The sequence below is a fragment of the Mustelus asterias genome, chromosome 17 (genome assembly GCF_964213995.1).
Source record: "Mustelus asterias chromosome 17, sMusAst1.hap1.1, whole genome shotgun sequence".
Taxonomy (NCBI): Eukaryota; Metazoa; Chordata; class Chondrichthyes; order Carcharhiniformes; family Triakidae; genus Mustelus; species Mustelus asterias.
In genome coordinates, this window is record NC_135817.1 from 46,804,327 (window position 1) to 46,825,097 (window position 20,771).

Consider the following 20,771-nt stretch of genomic DNA (forward strand, 5'->3'; position numbering starts at 1 on the left):
ATAGACGAGCTTGATTCTACCCTCAACAAACGTGCACTTTCCAGCAAATTAATGAATAACAACTAGGAACTGATTTCCCTTTGCCCAATCTGAGGGCACTGGGACTATTTAATGAGGGTCAGTGCTTTCCCAGTTGAGACGACCCAAATCAACATGGATAAGAACCAAACTTAAAGTCTTACTGGCCTATCTGAGTAAATGCAATTTTTATGTGTGTTTAATCACAAAATCATCAACACTACTTCTGTCTATAAATTTATAATATTTTCCATTATTGATTATAAAATAAGACTTAAGTTCTCAAGTTAACTTAATAGTAAGATTAATACTTTAGGCCTCAATACAGTTTTAGAGCTAATGTAGAGTAATACTTGTTCCTAACAATACGTCAATCGACAGGCATTAATTTATCAAATTGAAGTGCGCAATGATGTTGTCTCTCCCGTTGGTCCAGTGATTTATTAGAAATCGATCATTATTGAAACCACCCAACCATAGATTCTCTGAATAACCTTATCTGGGCGCCATCTAGTGTTGGAGCTGGGACTAAAATGACACCAATCAAAAAATGGTAAATTTGGGCAGCTTCTGTGCAGCAATGGGTTGTCACTTATGACTCTCCTTGGTTTAGTTTTTGTCATTTTGCGAGTTACTGAGCAAGTTTTCTGATTTATTTACAGGAAGTTAAAGAATGAGCTTATCAAAATCCGTGGTTCTGGGATAAATCGAAGAAAGCAGCAAATAAGTGATAGAGCCTGCAAACGATGCCAGAAGACACTTGGCCTAATCTTCCTCAGAGGCGACCAGTGCCAGGCGTGCAATGACCGTGTGTGTAGAGACTGTCGAGTTGTGGTCAATGATGGGACGTGGAAATGCACTGTGTGCGCTAAAATTTCGTATGTATTTGATTTTAAAGCAAATATTAACCAACAAACTAATCAGATTAGCTCTGTATTTCTAACTGCTTCATGATCAGGACCTTTTGTAATGTGTGATTGATCACAGATATAAATATAACCAAAAGAAGCATTATGCTCTAGTCCATTTACCTATTGTCAGCACCCTTATTATGAAAATGTAATGTGTTTTCCCCGCTTTGTGTAATCATACATTTGACACTCTCACCAATGTACTTTATCCAGTAATTAATTACAAAACTGTTAAAGCTTCTCAAAGATGCCATAAAAAGGGACTATCTTTTTTTGATGGGTTTATTTTATATCTGCAAGGGAAGAACACCTAGGAGCATCTTTATTTCATCTTGAATATCATCATGTGCCATGAGTACAATGTATGGTTGCCTGCAGCATCTCAGCTCATGTTCCGCCATTACAACACAGGTTCATGAATGAATAAATAGTTGCTTGCAAATAGTAATGGAAATACTGAGCATTAAAAATGACATGAAATTCTAATATAACTTATCCCGAGTCAAGGCGAAGTTTCACAGCATTGCTTTATTGTTATACTTTCATTAATATTCTCCAATTTCATTGAAGCCAAAATAAATAGACTTAGAGTCATAGAGGTCTACAGCAGGGAAACAGGCCCTTCGGCCCAACTTGTCCATGCCGCCCAGTTTTTATCATTAAGCTAGTCCCAATTGCCCGCGTTTGCCCCATATCCCTCTATACCAATCTTACCCATGTAACTGTCTAAATGCTTTTTAAAAGACAAAATTGTACCCACCTCTACTACTACCTCTGACAGCTTGTTCCAGACATCCACCACCCTCTGTGAAAAAATTGCCCCTTTTGTATCTCTCCCCTCCAGTTTTAGACTCCCCTCCTTTGGGAAAAGATGTTGACCTTATCTATTCCCCTCATTATTTTATCGACCTCTATAAGATCACCCCTAAGCTTCCTCGGCTCCAGGGAAAAATGTCCCAGTCTATCCAGCCTCTCCTTGTAATTCAAACCATCAAGTCCCGGTAGCATTCTAGTAAATCTTTTCTGCACTCTTTCTAGTTTAATAATATCCTTTCTATAATGGGGTGACCAGAACTGTACACAGTATTCCAAGTGTGGCCTTACCAATGTCTTGTACAACTTCAACAAGACGTCCCAACTCTTGTATTCAATGTTCTGATCAATGAATGCAAGCATGCCAAATGCCTTCTTCACCACGCTGTCTACATGTGACTCTACTTTCAAGGATCTATGAACCTGTATCCCTAGATCTCTTTGTTCTATAACTCTCCCCAACGCCCTAGCATTAACTGAGTAAGTCCTGCCCTGGTTCGATCTATCAAAATGCATCACCTCGCATTATCTAAATTAAACTCCATCTGCCATTCATCAGCCCACTGGCCCAATTGATCAATATCCTGTTGCAATCCTAGATAACCTTCTTCACTGTCCACTATGCCCCCAATCTTGGTGTCATCTGCAAACTTACTAACCATGCCTCCTAAATTCTCATCCAAATCATTAATATAAATGACAAATAACCCAGTGGACCCAGCACCAATCCCTGTGGCACACTGCTGGTCACAGGCCAGGTCACAGGCCAGCTCACAGTTTGAAAAACAACCCTCTACAACCACCCTCTGTCTTCTGTCATCAAGCCAATTTTGTATCCAATTGGCTACCTCACCCTGGATCCCGTGAAATTTAACCTTATGCAACTTGTACTGGTCACTTCCGAACGCAGCCAAGCCCTGGTTTTCAGCAACTTACAAAGATCGAGACTGACTGAGATTTGGTGTTCTTTAATCTAATTTTAGTACATTCAAATGTGGTGGTTGCATATCCTGCAATTAATCACAACTATTTTCGTGGTTGACATTTTGTTCAGCATCTTCAAAATAAGGCGGGGGGGGGGGGGAAATATAATGCTGTTAAGCTGAAATTCATTGCGTCATTTTGCTTTTGTGATGCTCCATCAGTATTACTTTCCAGAAAGTAAAATGCTCTCTTCTCATACGTTTTAAAAAGGGGAACTTTGTTCTGGAGGGAAATGCACCCACTTTGTCCAAATTCCTCTGAATAAGTAATCTTACATAAAATAGCAGAAGTTGACAGTTTCTATTTCATGATAAATCTCTCATCATCTCTCCAGAGCATAAGAAATTGGAGCAGAGATAGGGCATTGGGCCCTTCAAGCCTGTTCTGCCATTCAATTCTATCATGGTCAATATACCTCCCACACTATCTGCATGCCCCTTAATTTCCTTAGTATTCTAAAATCCACCAATGGATGAGATTCTCTGGCTTCCCCTCAGCATCTTTCTCAATGGCGTGCCGTTAGCTGGTGGTGGGATCCTCTGGTCTTGTCACAGTCAATTAGAATTCCCATTGAAGCCACCTCACATTGCCAGCAAACCCATGGCACGGGGTACACCGCTGGTGGGACCAGAAAATTCAATTGGCGTGAATGGCCAATCTCTCTTTTGAATAAGATCAACAACTGAGCATCCACATGGCGAGAAAATTACAAAAATTCACAATTTCTGAAGAAATTTCACCTTACCTCAGTCCTAACTGGCCAATCCCTTATTTTGAGAACGGGATAGAATCATAGAATCCTACAGTGCAGAAAGAGGCCATTCGGCCCATCGTGTCTGCACCAACCACAATCCCACCCAGGCCCTATCCACATATCCCTACATATTTACCCACTAATCCCTCTAACCTACGCACCCTGGGACACTAAGGGGCAATTTAGAATGGCCAATCAACCTAGCCCGCACATCTTTGGACTGTGGGAGGAAACCGGAACACCCAGAGGAAACCCACGCAGACACGAGGAGAATGTGCAAACTCCACACAGGCAGCGACCCGAGCCGGGATTCGAACCCAGGTCCCTGGAGCTGTGAAGCAGCAGTGCTAACCACTGTGCTACCGTGCCGCCCTAGTTCGGGACTCTTCAACCAAGGCAAATGTTCTTCCAGTATCTACAATATTGTCTCAGGAGACGTTGGAAGCAGGGTCACTGAATATTTTAAGATGAAGGTAGATAGATTCTTATTAGACAAGGGAGACAAGGAATCAATGGTTATTGTGGGTGGATGGAGAATGTGGAACTCAACACAAACAGATCAGCCATTATCTTAAATGGCAGAGCACGTTCAAGGGGCCAAATTGCCTACTTCTGCTCCTAGTTCATATGTTCATACGTAGGCTATCAAACCCTTTAAGAATTTTATGTCCCAGTGAGATCACCTTTCATTCTTCTAAATTCCAGCAAATATTGGTTCATTCGTTTATGGGATGTGGGCATTACTGGTAAGGTCAGCTTGTTGCCCATTCCTAATTGCCCTTGAGAATGTGGTGAGCTGTCTTGAAGCGCTGCAGATAGTTCAGTGGCGGTAAACTCCTAATGTTCTCGCAGCAGTCCAGGCATTTTGACCCAGTGTCAGTGAAAGAATGACAATATAAATCAGTCCAGGTCAGGGTGATGTGTGACTTGGAGGGAAAATCTCAGGTGGTGGTGCTTCTAGATGGTAGAAGTTGTCTTCTTGCAAGGTGCTGTCAAAGGAGCCTTGGCGAGTTGTTGCAATGCATCTTGCAGATGGCACTGCTGCCTTTGTGTGCCAGTGGTGGAGAGTATGTATGTTTACGGTCATAGCTGGGGTGCCAGTCAAGAAGGTTGCTTCATCCTGGATGGTGTTGAGGTTCTTGAGTGTTGTTCAAATGGAACACACCCAGGGAAGTGCAGAGTATTCCATCACACTCCTAACGTGTGTCTTCTAGGTGGTGCAAAAGGCTTTGGGGAGCTGAAGGTGAGTTACTCACTGCAGAATTCCAGCTCCTGGCCAGCTGTTGTAACCACAGTATTTATATAGTGGGTGCCGGACCAGTTAAGCTTCTGATTAATAGTAACTCCCAGGATGTTGATTGTGGAGGATTCAGTGATGGTTATGCCGTTGAATGTCATGGGGAGATGGTTATATTCTCTCTTGTTGGTGATGGTTATTGCCAGGCACTTGTGTAATATGAACACTACTTGTCACTTACAGCCCAAACCTGATTGTTACCCAGGTCCTGCTGCATATGAACACAGACTGCTTCAGTATCTGAGGAGTTATGAATGGGACTGAACACTGTATTCATCAGCAAGCATCCCACTTCTGATCTCATGAAGGAAGGAAGATCATTGATGAAGAAGCTGAAGAAGTTTGGTCCTAGAGAACTGGCGATCTCCTGGGCTGCAAAAACTGGTTTCCAACAATCACAACCATCTTCCTTGTACTTGTGTTATAACCCCAACCATTGGAGAGCTTACCTCCTAATTTCCATTGACTTCAATTTTTCTAGGGCTCCTTGATGCCATACTAATCAAATGCTACCTTGATGTCAAGGTCACTCTCATCACACTTCTGGAATCCAGCTATTTGTCCATGCAAACTGAGCGTTGGTGACCAGGTTATTCTTGAATAAGTTTTGTTTGCTTGCACAGTCAAAAACATCTTCTGATTGTGAGTAGATCGATGGGGTGATAATTGGCCAGATTGGATTTGTTTTGTCTTGGTTTTTCTGGACAGGACATGCCTGGTCATTTTTCTACATTGTGTTGCAGCTGCACTGAAACAGCTTGGTTGGAGTGCAGCTAGTTCTGGAGCACAGGTCTTCAATACCACAGGTATGATGTCATTGGGACCCATAGCCTTTGCTGTATCCAGTGCCTTACACCGTGGGTGGGATTTTCTGGCCCCTGTGGCGTGTTTTCCAGTGGCAATGGTGGTTTGTAACTGGCCGGGCATTCCAGTCCCAACCTTGTCCACAACATTTTGCTGGTCGCTCCCGTCCTGCTGCTGAGGAACCAGCAGAGATCGGAAGATTCCACTAGCTGGAAAATCCAGTCCCATTTGAGATTAATTGAATTGGCTGGAGGCTGGCAACAATGATGCTGAGGACCTCAGGAGGAGGCTGAGATGAATCATTTGGTACTTCTGGCTGGCTGAAGTTAATTGCAGGGGCTTTATCCTTATTTTTTAGACTTGTTATCATTCAGGATGGAGAAGTCCAAGAAACCTCCTCTTCACATTGATTGTTTAATTATCCACCATCATTTAAGGTATATAGTGCCAATCTACTCAATTTATCTTCCTAAGACAATCCCTTTAGCCAATGAATGAGTCTAATAAACATTTGTTGCACTTCCTCCAAGGCTAGTATATTCTTCCATGAGTAAGGAGAAGAAAATTGTGCACAGCACTCTATGTTCTCACGAAGACCCTATATAGTTTAAGTAAGATGAGGGTGGCCAAGCAAGACTTCCCCATTTGAAATTCGTGCTGATGATTCGTAACTAAAATTTTGGTTTTGAGATGATTCTCTTTTCCTTTAGCAGGGGTCTATTATTTTCCAATTACCAATGTTAAGATGCTTAGTTGGTTTCTAGTTCCCTAGAAGTGTTCCAATCTCTCTTCTTAAATATAGATGTATCATTAGTTCACCATCAGTTGTCTTGGCACTGCACCTTTTTCTAGCAGGATATTAAGTAATAATACTGCCATGACTTCCCTCTTAAAATGTGCAGGTGCAATCTGTCCAGTGCAATCTCGCTTAAAATTTATTTTATTTAATTTTTCTCCTTTTTTTGTGCATTTAGATGCAGTAATATCATCTGATGATGCATCCACTTTATCTGTCTCTTTGATAAATACTGAAGAAAAATAACTATGTGATGTTTCTTCCATTTTGCTGTCGCTGCCTGGGACATCATCCTGACCATCCCACAGTGACTCTATTCCATGCCAATTTTCCCCATTCTTTTATTTATGTCCCCATAAAATATTTTACTGCTTTGTTTTATGTTCTTTGATAAATGAAATTCTTTGTTACTCTTTCCCCGACGCAATTTTTTTGACTTCTCTCCTGGTCTCTGTATTCTCCTTTTTTATGTTCTGCCCAGCTGTCCATTTACTTAATATCTGTCCCTTTCCTTACCATCAATTTTTCCTTTGTTTTTCTTTGTTCATGGTGTCTCTCTTGTGTTTAGTTTGTTCTTGTTTTTTAAGCAGAATATATTTTTCAGGTTCAGGTTGAACACCATTTTAAATGTTTCCCGTTACTGCTCTACCTCATTGTTCGATCAATTTTATTTTTCCAATTCTATTCTCAGCTCCTCAAAAAAAAAAACAGCTTTTCCTCAACCTGTTACCCTGTCCTTTGCCATGTTTGTGGCCTATTCATTTATTATCCTAAACTACACATTATGGTTGTGTCGCTACTTTTTACTCTTATCTGCTGCGGTTCATTATCTATTAACAGACCGACTAATTCAATCATCCCTTTTTGGATTCTCACTGGGTTAGAAAGGAGTTCTGTACATATTGTAAGAACTCCATTCACTTACCCCCTTCACCATCCTCTTCTGACCACTTAAGTTTGGGGTGGTTGAAATTCCCTTTTGATTCTTCTGTTTTTTATTAATTTCCCTAATTTCTTTCACAATTGGGAGGTCTTTATTCTGCCCTGAGTGATTGATCTTTTTTTCGTCTCCTCTCTGTCCGCCTTCTGAGACACGATGCTTTAATCTGCATTGTGGCTGTTGCCCTCAGTCTTTCTCCTTATCATCACAGGTAGCAAGTACACTCTACCTGCTGGGCAGAACCAATGTCTGCGACCCAACCTGTCCCAAGATCAGTCTTCCCGGCTCTCTGATAATAACACCTTCAATCTGTACTTTCATGTAGCTGTACTTTTTTCTGGGGAATGACCGTGCTCTGAAAAAAAAGCTATTGAGAAATTTATCTCAATCCCTTCTGTTTGGGATTGTCTCTAACTCTCACTCCAACTCAATAGCTCTGAGTCGAGTGACTCAAAGCAGAGACAGTTCCTGCAGTTGTGGGACACAAACACTCCCGTAATATACAGTGCCGACACAGTCTGCACTGCCCACTCTAGAATATTTTGTTTAGTTTTTCAATAATCTACATGAACATTAGATAGACAGCCTGTGTTTTGAAAAAATAAAATTGATTCCTGTTTACTCACGCTCTGTGCTTCTCCTCCATGCTCTCCATCACATCACTTTTTAAGATTTTCTCTAGAGGTAATGTTGCTGCCCATCTTTGTAAACCGGTTTAATATTAGTTCTTAATTCTGCATTTTTAACTATTCATTAAGTTTCTAAAAAAGCGTGCAATATATTGAATACTTCATTCAATTCGTTCCTGATCGATTGCTGCTCACTTGTGCTGATTTTGGGATTTCCCTCTGAGTCAGTTTAATTGCAAGGCTAATTTGCCATTGATCTACCTTTTAAATAGTTCTGGTTCCCATTCATTCTTCCTTAACAATTGTACTTTGTGGCATAATTGAAATCAACAGAATGAAAGTAAGGAGGATTCTACAGTGGCTGGGCTTCCATTCTGCTAGAAGGTGAAACTTATCCCAATTAAATCATGTTGCAAAATAGTAAATATGGTATGTGTTTATAGGTTTTAACAGCGGAGATGAAGTAGGGAGATGCACAGTCACTAAGCATCTCAGTAAGTAAGTAAACAAGTTTGTAGTGTGAAGTTAAAGTGTGAAATTGTTACGTTGCAGTTCTTAACCACGATCAAGAGGGACAGCAAGGGAATAGTAACCAATGCAAAACACTCACAAAAGATCTATTTCTAAAGTGTGCTCCTTTACCTTATTGAAAAGGCATTCTGACAATGCAAAGACTTAGCTGGTTGATTAGAAAAGGATAAAAATATGGAGCAAGGAAGCAAATAAGGGAGAAGGGACGGGAGGCAGAAAGGCAAGGGTCAAAGGAAAAGAGAAGAGCAATTCAAAGAGAAAAAGAGATTGAGGTCGTAGAGAAGAAGAAGCAGAGGAATGAAGAAAGCTAGGCTCAATTGGACTGTCACCTCTAGGTCAGGAAATTGTAAGTTTGAGCGTTACTCTAAGAAGACCGAACTTGGGTCTGCACTGACTCTCCGACAGAGCATCTTACCCAGGCCCACCCTCGCTCTATCCCCCCATCCTCACCTATTTACCCCACCAATCCCCCTAACCCACACATCTTGGGACACTAAGAAGCAATTTAACATGCACCAATCCACCTTTCATTTCTTTGCTGTCCTCTTACACAAAAGATGGCTATATTAAAAAAGTATCACAGATGGAGGACCTGAATTTTTTGCCCCGTTGGGCATGTGCATTTGGTGGGCACAGAAGGAAGTGCAAAATGTGCTTCCAGCTGCAATCAAACCGAGAGAGTGATCGCCGCTGGCTGGCTGTTAATTGTCATGAAACGTGTACTTTGAAAGGCTGAGCCCTGTCGAGGTGGGCGAGCACCAACAGAAATGACAGTGCAGGCGGGTGTTTCCAACTAGCCCCTCAAAGGCTGAAAGCTGCCTCAGGGAGCTGCAGTATTGGTCCAATGACATTTGCACCAAAAATAAAATGCTGCCAACTTTCTCTATCAATCAACTGGCAGAATAACACACAACACTTCAACTCACAAAGACTTTCTTTTATTTCAACCTGGACATTTTAACTCACTCTGAATCGGGAATGGTGAAAAAAATGTGATTGCCTGCGGACCAAGCATAAAAGCACATGGGGCACATAAAATTAGGGCTAATTGCATGCTTAATTGCCCTTTCAATTATCAGTGGGTGCGTTTCCGACTCTGGCACACCTCTGACTCCGGCACACACCTGCCATACAAAATATCACATGACGATGGCATGACATTGGGACATATGTCCAATGTTTTCTCTTGAAATTTCACGCAAGTTCAGCTCGGGTATGTACCTGCTCTAGCTCTGTGAAATTCTGGCAGAGATTATTTTTATGTAGATGAGGTCCGTGGATTGTGTATCTATACCCTGTGCTTTACACCCCTTGTTTCCATATTAAATTCATTCACTGCATTTAATTCATCCGAGATATTAGTTTTCCAAATATATCTGATGGAATGCCCTGCCTATTGAGCATGTTCACAGAATTATTACAACAAAGACAGCAATGGGAAATGAAATTCATTTTTTAATGGTTGCCACTCTCTCATGAAGAATCAAGAGAAACATAAAGCTAATCCTTTCAGATCTTTTCCAACAAAACAATGGCATGAATAAACAATATTACTAAGTGAAGGAAAGCAGTAATCTGTGCGCAAGCACAAAATTCCTCTCAGCATTCATTTAAAGAAAACTTTCAAATTTTACTAAATTACTCCCAATTGAGAGGTATCAGCCCAGCTTTTCTTTGACGCCTATTGAATCCTTGCTCAAGGGCCTCAGCTAAGGGTGGTGAAGAGTGTTCAATAGGACACCCACCTAATTAAAAGGAGTTCAGCATCTGTATGCCCTATTGGAACAAGAAGCAGTTTATCAACTCATAAAACTCATGTACATCCCAGTGCCTGGGAAAAACAATCACCCTTCTCTGTTGGAGTAGGCATTTGATGGATCAGGAAATGCTTCAAAGGTTCTTCGTGCACAGAGCCGACAAAATTCTTAATTTGGCCCTGAGTGGTCCTCCACATAACTTCTTATCAGAAAGCTGGTATCTCTGATAATGGAATTGAGGCCCGAAAACCAGCATTTAATCTCCGTTCTAAAATGTGACAGATGACAACTGAGTAGGAAATGGTTGCTCACGGATATGATTAATGCATTACTGCTCACTGGTGAGATTTAATCTTTCCGTTGCAGCATCTTTGATCACGAGAACCTCTGGATGCAAATGTTTCTCAAGTATTAGGGAGCACTGGATTCCATTTTTTTATAGAATGGCTAATACAATTGCTATCAGAAACATTCTTTATTAGACTTATAATCCATAATAGTTTTTTTTCAAAAATATAATTTTCAATTGTATATCTTTAAACATGTTTTTAGGGAAGTTTTCATTCGAGATGAAGAATAAGCACTGTTCCAAAACAATAAAAAAGTAATCATAAAAATGGCAAAACAAAGTTGCAAATCATGATATCTTTCTGAACTATTCTTGCAAAAAACAACGCTTAAAGTATGAATCAAGTAAAATATGAATTGGTAAGAGGGGTTTCTTAATTATCTGTCAGATTTAGTTTCAATTATTCTCTGTGATCAATATGAAAGGCCAAACATAAAGTCTTTAAAATGTAAAATGTTAAGTCACTTTTAAGAGTTACGTATTGTGTGCAGAAGTTGCTGTTACATTGTTCTTTCTTTAAACAGACAGTTGAGAGTTGTCACTGGTGAGTGGTTTTTTGAAGAGAGATCAAAACGATTTGAATCTTCATCAGGAATGGGATGTGAAATGATAAAACGGTCCATCATCAGGAAACCTCCAGGTAGGAAATACTGGACATGTCTTTTGCTGTACTTCATAGATGCAGATTAAACTCACCAGAGAAAGTTGGGTCTTATCAATTCCATTGTGAGTACACTTTCAAGGTTCTTAATGGTAAGCCTTAAATACTGTCAAACAACCTATCAGCCTTTCTGAAAATTAATGTTTACATATGTGGAGTTTCATTCTTTCACATTTTAATTATTGTTGGAACTTTAAAAATGTGTAATTATTTAAATCTTTTAGCATAGAAACTAGAAGCAGGAGTAGGCCATTTGGCCCTTCGAGCCTGCTCCACCATTCATTTTGATCATGGCTCATCATCGAATTCAATACCCTGATTTCCCCCTACCTCCATATCCTTTGATCCCTTTAGCCCCAAAAGCTATATCTAATTTCTTCTTGAAATCAGACAATGTTTAGGCCTCCACTACATTCGGTGGTACTGAATTCCACGCATTCACCACGCTCTGGGTGAAGAAATCTCTCCTCACCTCTGTTCTAAAAGGTTTACCCCTTTCACTCTTCTAAACTCCACTGAATATAATCCTAACCGACTTAATCTTTCCTCACATGACAGACCTGCCATCCCAGGAATCAAGTAATAGTGTCTTCCTATTATTACTACCAAAGTGAATAACCTCACATTTATTCACATTATACTGCATCTGCCATGCAGATGCCCACACACTCAGCCTGATCAAATCACGCTGAAGCATCTCTGCATTCTCCTCATAGCTCGCCTTCCCAGCTAACTTTGTATCATCCGCAAATTCGGAGATAATACATTCAGTTCCCTCTTCCAAATCATTAATATATAATGTGAACAGTTGGGGTTCTAGCACTGATCCCTGCGGAACCCGACTAGTCACCGCCTGCCAATCAGAAAAAGACCCCTTTATGCCAACTTTTTGTTTCCTACTTGCTAACCAGCTTTCTATCCATCTCAAGACACTACCTGTGATCCCATGTGCTTTAACTTTACATAGTACTCTGTTATGTGAGACCTTGTTGAAAACCGTCTGAAAGTCTAAATAAACCACATCCTCGGTTCTCCTCGATCAACTCTACTAATTACATTCACAAAAAATTCCAATAGATTCATCAAGCATGATTTTCCTTTTGTAAATCCGTGCTGATTTTGTCTGATTATATCACTGCCTTCCAAATGCCGAGTTATGAAATCCTTGATAATAGACTCTAGCAACTTCCCCAGTACCGACGTTAGGCTCACTGGTCTATAGTTCACTATTTTCTCTCTATATCCCTTTTTGAATAGTGGGCTTACATAGCTACCCTCCAACCTGTAGGAATTATTCCAGAGTCCAAAGAATTTTGGAAAATAACCACCAATGGATCTACTATTTCCAGGGCCACTTCCTTAAGTACTCTGCGATGAAGATTATGAAGACCTAGAGATTTATTCACCTTCAATCCCATCAACTTCCTCAAAACCATTTCTCTATGAATGCTGATTTCCTTCAGCTCCTCACTAAAACATGTTTCTCACAGCACTTCGAGCACATAATTCAGTTCTTCCTTTGTGGAGACTGAAGCAAAGTACAAATTTAATTCCTCAATCACTTCTTTATTCCCGATTATGAATTCTCTTGTTTGTGACTGTGAAGCGCTATCAATTAGGCAAAAGACTACTTGTGTGCCAATACAACTGTAGGCTTTTATTCATTACAGAACTAGGAGCAGATCCTAACAGATAACCGACCCGAACTGAACAAGGGGGAGGAAACAGCCACCTTTATACTGGGTGACAAGGGGAGGAGCCAGCAGGGGATGTGTCCAGGCATGACAAACACACAACAGTGGTCCAGACAGGACAAAGGTGCAACTGTAGTCCACCACATTCACCCCTCCTTTAAAAAAAAACGGGGTGAAGCGCAAACAATGTCACAAGTTCAGACAATCTGGTGGCTTGATCCGCCGTCGCGATCGTCGTAGTGCAGGTTGCAGAGTCGTCCGAGCAGGGAGCGGAGTCAGCCCAGGCTCCAGGCACTGAGCGTCGAGAGGAGGCGCCAGGTGGTGTGAGGCAGAACCATCCGTCGTCCCGTCCAGTAGTTGGGTACTGCGTGGCGACGGCACCGGCGACTCAAGCGAGCTGTACATAGGGGTGAGAGAAGTGAGCTGTGGCCCTGGTGGTGTATGGAGAACAGAGGGAACTGGGGCTGGGGGGTGGAGGGATGTAGTGGGCTCTGGGCGCACAATATAGGAGACTGGGACTGAAGGGGGGAGGGGCGTAGCGGTCTCTGGGCGCACAACACAAGGGACTGGGACAGTGGGGCAGAGGGACGTGGTGGCCTCAGGGGCACTTGCGGGTGCCAAGTCACGGACAGAGACTGTATCCCCCTGCTCATCAGGGTACGCCACATAAGTGTATTGAGGCATGTAGCAATTGGACCCTCTCAACCAAGGGTCCGGACATGCTTCCGAAGCAGAATGGGCCCAGGGGACATCAGCCAAGCTGGGAGCGAGGTACCCGAGGAGGACTTTCTGGGGAAAGTGAACATCCGCTCGTGAGGGGTCGTATTGGTCGTTGTACACAAGAGTGACCTAATTGAATGTAGTGCATCCGGGAGGACATCTTGCCAACGGTTGACTGGAAGGCCCCAGACTGTAGCGCTAATAGAACAGCCTTCCAGACAGTTACGTTCTCCCACTCTACTTGACCATTACCCCTGGGGTTATAGCTAGTGGTGCGGCTGGAGGCAATGCCTTTGGCGAGCAGGTACTGCCTCAGCTCGTCGCTCATGAATGAGGACCCACGGTCGCTATCAACATAGGATGGAAAACCGAACAGGGTGAAGAGCATGTTCAGGGTCCGAATCACTGTAGCCGTGGTCATGTGCGGGCAGGGGAAGGCAAAAGGGAAACACGAATATTCATCGATGACATTCAGAAAATAAATATTGCGGTTAGAGGAAGGGAGGGGGCCTTTAAAATCAATGCTGAGGCGCTCAAACGCGCGAGTGGCCTTTATACGGTGCGCCCTACCCGGCCGATAGAACTGCGGCTTGCACTCTGCCACAATCCTCCACCACAAGATCTTATCATTTTTGATCTTGCCCCTCTGCCTGGTGTTGAACAGAAAGGCAACGGACCGCTGGTCCGTAAGTAAAGTGAACCGTTGGCCCCCAAGGTAATGGCGCCAGTGCCGGGCGGCTTCCACGATGGCCTGGGCCTCCTTCTCAACCGAGGAGTGTCGAATCTCAGGGCCTTGCAAGGTCCGGGAAAAAAAGGCCACCGGATGGCCCCTTTGGTTAAGGGTGGTGGCTAGGGCAAAATCAGACGCATCACTTTCCACTTGGAATGGGATGGATTCATCCACAGCATGCATCGCGGCCTCCGCGATGTCCGCTTTGATGTCGTCGAAGGCCAGACGGGCCGAAGTACAACGTTTGCTCAAGGAAGGGATCATTCAGGGAAAAGAGGTCGATTTGAGAAGCGGATGGGCTTTATCCGTGTAATGGGGAACCCACTGGGCATAGTAGGAGAAGAAGCCCAGGCATCTCCTCAGTGCTTTGAGAGTAGTAGGGAGGGGAAGCTGCATAAGGGGACGCATACGGGCTGGGTCGGGACCAAGGACACCATTTTCTACCACGTACAAGGATAGCGAGGCGGCGTGTCCGAAAGACACACTTCGCCTCATTATATGTCAAATTCAGGAGAGTGGCAGTACGGAGGAATTTTTGTAAGTTGGCATCATGGTCCTGCAGGTCATGGCCGCAGATGGTGACATTATCCAGATACGGGAAAGTGGCCCGTAGCCCGTGCTGGTCCACCATTTGATCCATGGCCCGCTGGAAGACTGAGACCCCATTGGTGACACCAAAAGGGACTCGGAGGAACTGGTAGAGGCGACCATCCGCTTCAAAGGCAGTATATGGGCGATCCTCCGAGCGGATAGGGAGCTGGTGGTAGGTCGATTTTAAATCAATCGTGGAGAAAACCCTATAGTGCGCGATGCGATTGACCATATCAGAGATGCGGGGAAGAGGGTACACATCTAGTTGCGTATACCTGTTTATGGTCTGGCTATAGTCGATCACCAGCTGTTTCTCCCCCGATTTAACTACGACCACCTGCGCCCTCCAGGGGCTGGTGCTGGCCTGAATGATCCCTTCCTTGAGCAAACGTTGTACTTCGGACCGAATGAAGGCCCGGTCTTCCGCACTATAGCGCCTACTCTTGGTGGCTATAGGCCTGCAATCCGGGGTGAGATTATCGAATAAAGGGGGGGGGCAATCTTGAGGGTCGAGAGACTGCAGGTGGTGCGCGGGGGGCGCTTAAGTGACGGCGCATTGCAGACAGAGAGTGGGGAATAAGGGCCATCCGACTGCAAAGTGACGCTCCTATGATGGGTGAGGAAATCTAACCCCAGCAGTACAGCTGCGCAGAGTTGCGGCAGCACGAGGAGCCGAAAACACTCGTAGACTGTGCCCTGTACCGTCAGAGTCACCCAACAGCATCCAAGGACATCCACTGAGTGAGAATCCGAAGCCATGGAGATTGTCCGTTTCCAGGGCCGCACGGGAAGGGCATATTGACGCACTGTGCGAGGGTGTATAAAACTCTCTGTGCTCCCGCAGTCGAACAAACAGTTTTCTACATGGTCGTTTACTTTAATCCCCATCATTGACTTGGAGAGTTGGTGAGACTGAGATTGGTCCAGACGAATCGATGCAACCGTCTAACTAGGTGAGTATTCATATTCGTCCGCGTCTGATGACGTCGCGGATGAAGTTTCCCGCTTGGCGCGCCTTGATGACGGCACCCAAGATGGCGATTTCCGCGCAGCCACTGACTGCATCAAAGATGGCGATTTCCGCGCAGCCACTGACTGCATCAAAGATGGCGATTTCCGCGCAGCCACTGACTGCATCAAAGATGGCGATTCCCGCGCAGCCACTGACTGCATCAAAGATGGTGATTCCCGCGCAGCCACTGACTGCATCAAAGATGGCGGCACCCGCGGAACACACGCGGCGCCATGAGACTTTGCGATCGACTTCGCCCGGCAGACTTTGACAAAATGGCCTTCTTACCGCATCTGGAGCAGATCGTATCCTTCGCTGGGCAGCGACGCCGAGGGTGCTTGGCTCGGCCGCAGAAGTAGCATTTGGGCCCCGCTGGAACAGCCGCCGCGGTGGAACCGTCGATGGAGCATTGTAGGCCCCGAGATTGCGGGAGGCCGCTTCTAGGGATTCGGCCATCGTGGCCGTTTTCTGGAGATCCAGGCCACCCTGTTCAAGCAGGCGCTGCCGAATGTAAGTAGACTCAATACCCGCGACGTAGGCATCCCGGATCAGGTCCTCCGTGTTCTGAGCTGCTGAAACAGCCTTACAGTCGCAAGCTCGAGCTAGAACCCGCAGGGCGCGCAGAAATTGGGTGCACGATTCTCCTGGCTGCTGCCTGTGAGTAGCCAAGAGATGTCTGGCATAGACCACATTAGGGCTCTTTCGAAACTGCCCTTTTAAGAGTTCTATAGCATCCACGTATGTAGTAGCATCCCGGAATATACAGTAGACTGCATCGCCTACCCGGGCGCGGAGCACGCGGAACTTATCGCCGTCAGAGTCGACGACCGCAGAGGCGCTGATGAAAGCTTCAAAACAGTCCAGCCAATGGTCAAAATGATCAGAAGTTCTGACCTCTTGAGGGTCCAAGGTTAATCTGTCAGGCTTCAAAAGCTGCTCCATATCGGTCAAAGGTAATGAATAAAATTGAAGCGCTATCAATTAGGCAAAAGACTACTTGTGTGCCAATACAACTGTAGGCTTTTATTCATTACAGAACTAGGAGCATATCCTAACAGATAACCGACCCGAACTGAACAAGGGGGAGGAAACAGCCACCTTTATACTCGGTGACAAGGGGAGGAGCCGGCAGGGGATGTGTCCAGGCATGACAAACACACAACGGTGGTCCAGACAGGACAAAGGCGCAACTGTTGTCCACCAGACTGTAAGGGGACTACATTCGTTTTTGTCAATCTTTTTCTCTCTACATATCTATAGAAACTTTTGCAGTCAGTTTTTATGTTCCCCACTATCTTACTTTCATACTCTATTTTTCCCTTCTTAATCAATCCTTTAGTCCTCCTTTGCTGAATTTTAAACTGCTCCTAATCCTCAGGCTTTGCTTTTTCTTGCGAGTTTGTATGCTTCTTCCTTGAATCTGAAACACTCTCTAATTTCCCTTGTAAGCCATGATTTGGCCACAATTCCCTCACCACCCTTGCGCCAAACAAAAATAACCAACTTCTGGAGTTCACCTATTCATTTTTGAAATGCTTGCCATTGTCTGTCCACCGCCTTTCCTTTCAGTAATGTCTCCTAGTCCATCATTTTGCCTCTTATCTTTATCTTACTATCTTTCTTTCCCTTTACTTTATTTTCTGTACGTGATTTGACACTTAAATCGATATTTCAACTGGCATTTTCTGGTTCAAACTCTGCACCTCTCATTAATGATTCTTTAATCTGACGTGGTTGAGGAGATGCAGACCCTGGGATAAATTTATAGGTCATGACAGTGGCACTCTTCAGCAGCTGGGAAACCAGCAGCAACCACACCATGGACATTTTCAGAAACACCAACTGAATTCAGTAGAAAAATTAATTACCTGCCGTTGGGATTCCTGTGTCTTTAAGGGTAAAGGTCCCGTCGCCAAGAGCTTCTTGTCAATTGGAGGATGGATAGCTCTTCAGCATCACCAGAAGCAGTGGCCACTGCTGGTACTACAGCAAGCCTAGACCAGATGCCATGGAGAAGACACTGGTGTTCAGTTCAGCTCAGCTTCTGGGGCTCACTGGGGCCAGTAATACAGGTCCCAGTGAGAGGGGGTGTTTGATGTGGAGGACAGAGGGGGAAGTCTTTCAGCTGAGGTAACCCATGCCACCATGCGTCCTCGTGAGCTACAGGGTGCTCAGTAAGGAGTGCCTGCCCTTCCCCTGAGCCCGCAGGAAGACCACCAGCTTATACTGGGCACTTTCCCCACAGGGTGTGCTAATAGAATACCAGTGGTGCAGGATCGGGCCTCAAATGGCCATAAATTTGTAATTTAAGAGCATCAACTGGCCTCTGGATAGAAAGGTTGTCCTCAACTTGCCCAAATCTTAACTTAAACAGGGCAAGTTGGACATTCCACCATCCACCTTCCCTCCCAATTCCTCACCCACTTTCAAAAGCAGACTTGAATTCCAGCCATTGTTTGCCTTGCTTGAGACAAGTTGCAGACCCCCCCCTCTCTAATTTCTAGTACGTCCCAAATTTCATGAAAGCTTATGGGAAAATGTAAGAAACAGCTGTGCCCTGCTGTTCATTCGCCGCTAACTGCCACTTCTGTCCCATTGATATTTGTGGATGCATTTCCTCAACAATCTTCAACAACTGCAGACCTCTTATGTAAATTGAATCAATAGTCCTATTAGACAACATTATCATGAGCAGATGTCAACGGATTAGTGGAGGTGGCTGATTTAAATCAATGGGAGCACACATTAGTCAGTTTGGTTTCCTGTTTAATGTGTAAAACTGACCTCAAGTTGATAATAAAAATAAGAGCAAGGGCTCTTTTAGAAGTGAAATCTTTATCACTCTGGGGAGGCATAAAAATGTCCTAATGATGTCATGAAAAGTTAAAATCTTGAGATTTAACTGTGTTTGACTCAATTAATACAAAATCATGATCTAATAACATCAGAAACAAAATACTTCCCTGATTGATTTTTCTACAAGGATCATGAGGTTTTAAATCTACATTTAACTGGTACACCAAGTACAGATACAATATAATTTAATAGCCTTTGTTTTAATTGCATGTTCAGATGATCCCATTACAACCCAACGTTAAATTGCGGGTGTGACGGGGAATTTGATTTGTGACTTTTTTTTAAATGGTTTTATTACACATTGAATAAAGTGCTTTCCCTCGTCAGCAGGATGGAATAGTCTCGACTATTCTTGGGCTATCCTGAGGTAGTGAAAGGTGCTATAAAAATTCAGGCCTTTTTTTTCAAAGAATGTCTCAGTGCTTCACTTCAGGTGGCAGAATCATATGCTTAGATAATGAGTAGCAAAGGTAAATGTCATATGGTAAGGAATGTGGGTCAATTTGTGGAAAAGACTAGGAATGCTAACCGAAGAAAATAACTAGGGGTGACCTTAAATTTGTAAGATCTAAAAATGTGAATAATCTTGCATAGATAGGTAAGAATTTTTGAGTTACGCAATCATGGTGTACATTATACACATGGTGGAGGTGAATTTCCAGCCTCGCTGCGCCTGGCACAGATCGCAGCAATCCCAGAAAATTGCATGTGGGCCTAAAAACATGTTTCGCACCCGGCACCAAACCATTTGCAATTGTCTCAGGCCCTTTCAACTGGCGCAAACCAGATTGCATGTAGAAAGGGGCATTTAAATATGCTTAGCCCGTTCAACACTGGATTTTCCCAGCTCCCGGGATCTTCTGACCCTTGGTGAGCTCGGCGAGAATCGCTACAGGTCTCCACTAGCAGAGACCAGGCGTGATGGCTACACCGGGGGTGGGGGGGCTTAGAGGCCAATGAAGCCCCCAGGTGGTCAGGGACATGGCTGGGCTGTGCCCATCTGGCAGTGGTCCCGTCCCTCCCAGAACTGGCACACAACTCACCTCTGTCCCAAAACATAACTAATTGTGGGACAATTTCAGTCCAGTCCCCAGTTTTCTCGCTTTTGTGACACTTAGTCATTTTGTGGGAAAATTCCGCCCAGTGTTATCCTTGGTACATTAGAGCCAAAACAACTGTATTTCAATAACACGAATAGCATTTTATGTGCATCTTAGTGGAAATGATAAAAATTCAAAGTGTGTGAATAGGTATCTCTTCGAATCATTGCATTCTACATTTAAAGGAAGGGAAAATCTCCGGCATGGCACACACCAAAATATACAATTTCTTGATGTGATCTTCAGGTATTTGCTCGGAAAGCTGAAGTGTAACATCACCCTTTACAAATTAAGAGATGCCGTACTTTTATTCATGTGTGCATCAAAAATGCAATTGAAGTCAACTTTTTAAAAATCTGGACGAACTCGTTAGATCCAAGGATGTGATTTATCCCATTGCAAAGATTATCTGGGCGATTCTCCCAGCCCGCTGTGCTGCTTCTAGCAGAGGCTGTTTCGCGGACTCCTGCTGGGCACCAGGCCTCTGCGCTTCTCCGGCAGCCAGATTTCTGACGCCGTCAGCTCCATGCCAAAATCAGCACGGGGCTGAATAAATTATGTTAATCCTAATTTACATTTGTTTTAAATACCATTAGCAGCCTGGAACTGAAATCTCCGGGCCCGCTAGCCTCTCTTCCCCCCCCCCCACTACCCCCCTCCCAGGAGTGTTTCATTCCAGCGGGGTTTAGTATGGCTCCTCACTAGCGGGGAGCTGGCGGCCCAACCCCACTGGAATGAAGGGGAGCAATCGGGCTTGCCAGAGGTTCGGGCGCCGGGGTGCCCCCGGGCATTGCCACCTTGGCAGTTCCAGCCTGGGCCCCTTG

At 44.1% G+C, this 20,771-nt stretch overlaps 1 protein-coding gene across 3 annotated transcripts in view; it reads left to right on the top strand.

Annotated features, from left to right (window-relative positions):
• Nucleotides 1–20,771, top strand: part of sytl5 (synaptotagmin-like 5) — a 190,882-nt gene that overhangs the window by 120,206 nt on the left and 49,905 nt on the right. For all 3 annotated transcript variants that reach the window (XM_078232553.1, XM_078232554.1, XM_078232555.1), the window contains 2 exons: nt 681–896; nt 11,108–11,223. In XM_078232553.1, the coding sequence (XP_078088679.1) occupies nt 681–896; nt 11,108–11,223 (332 nt within the window). The remainder of the gene's footprint in view (nt 1–680; nt 897–11,107; nt 11,224–20,771) is intronic.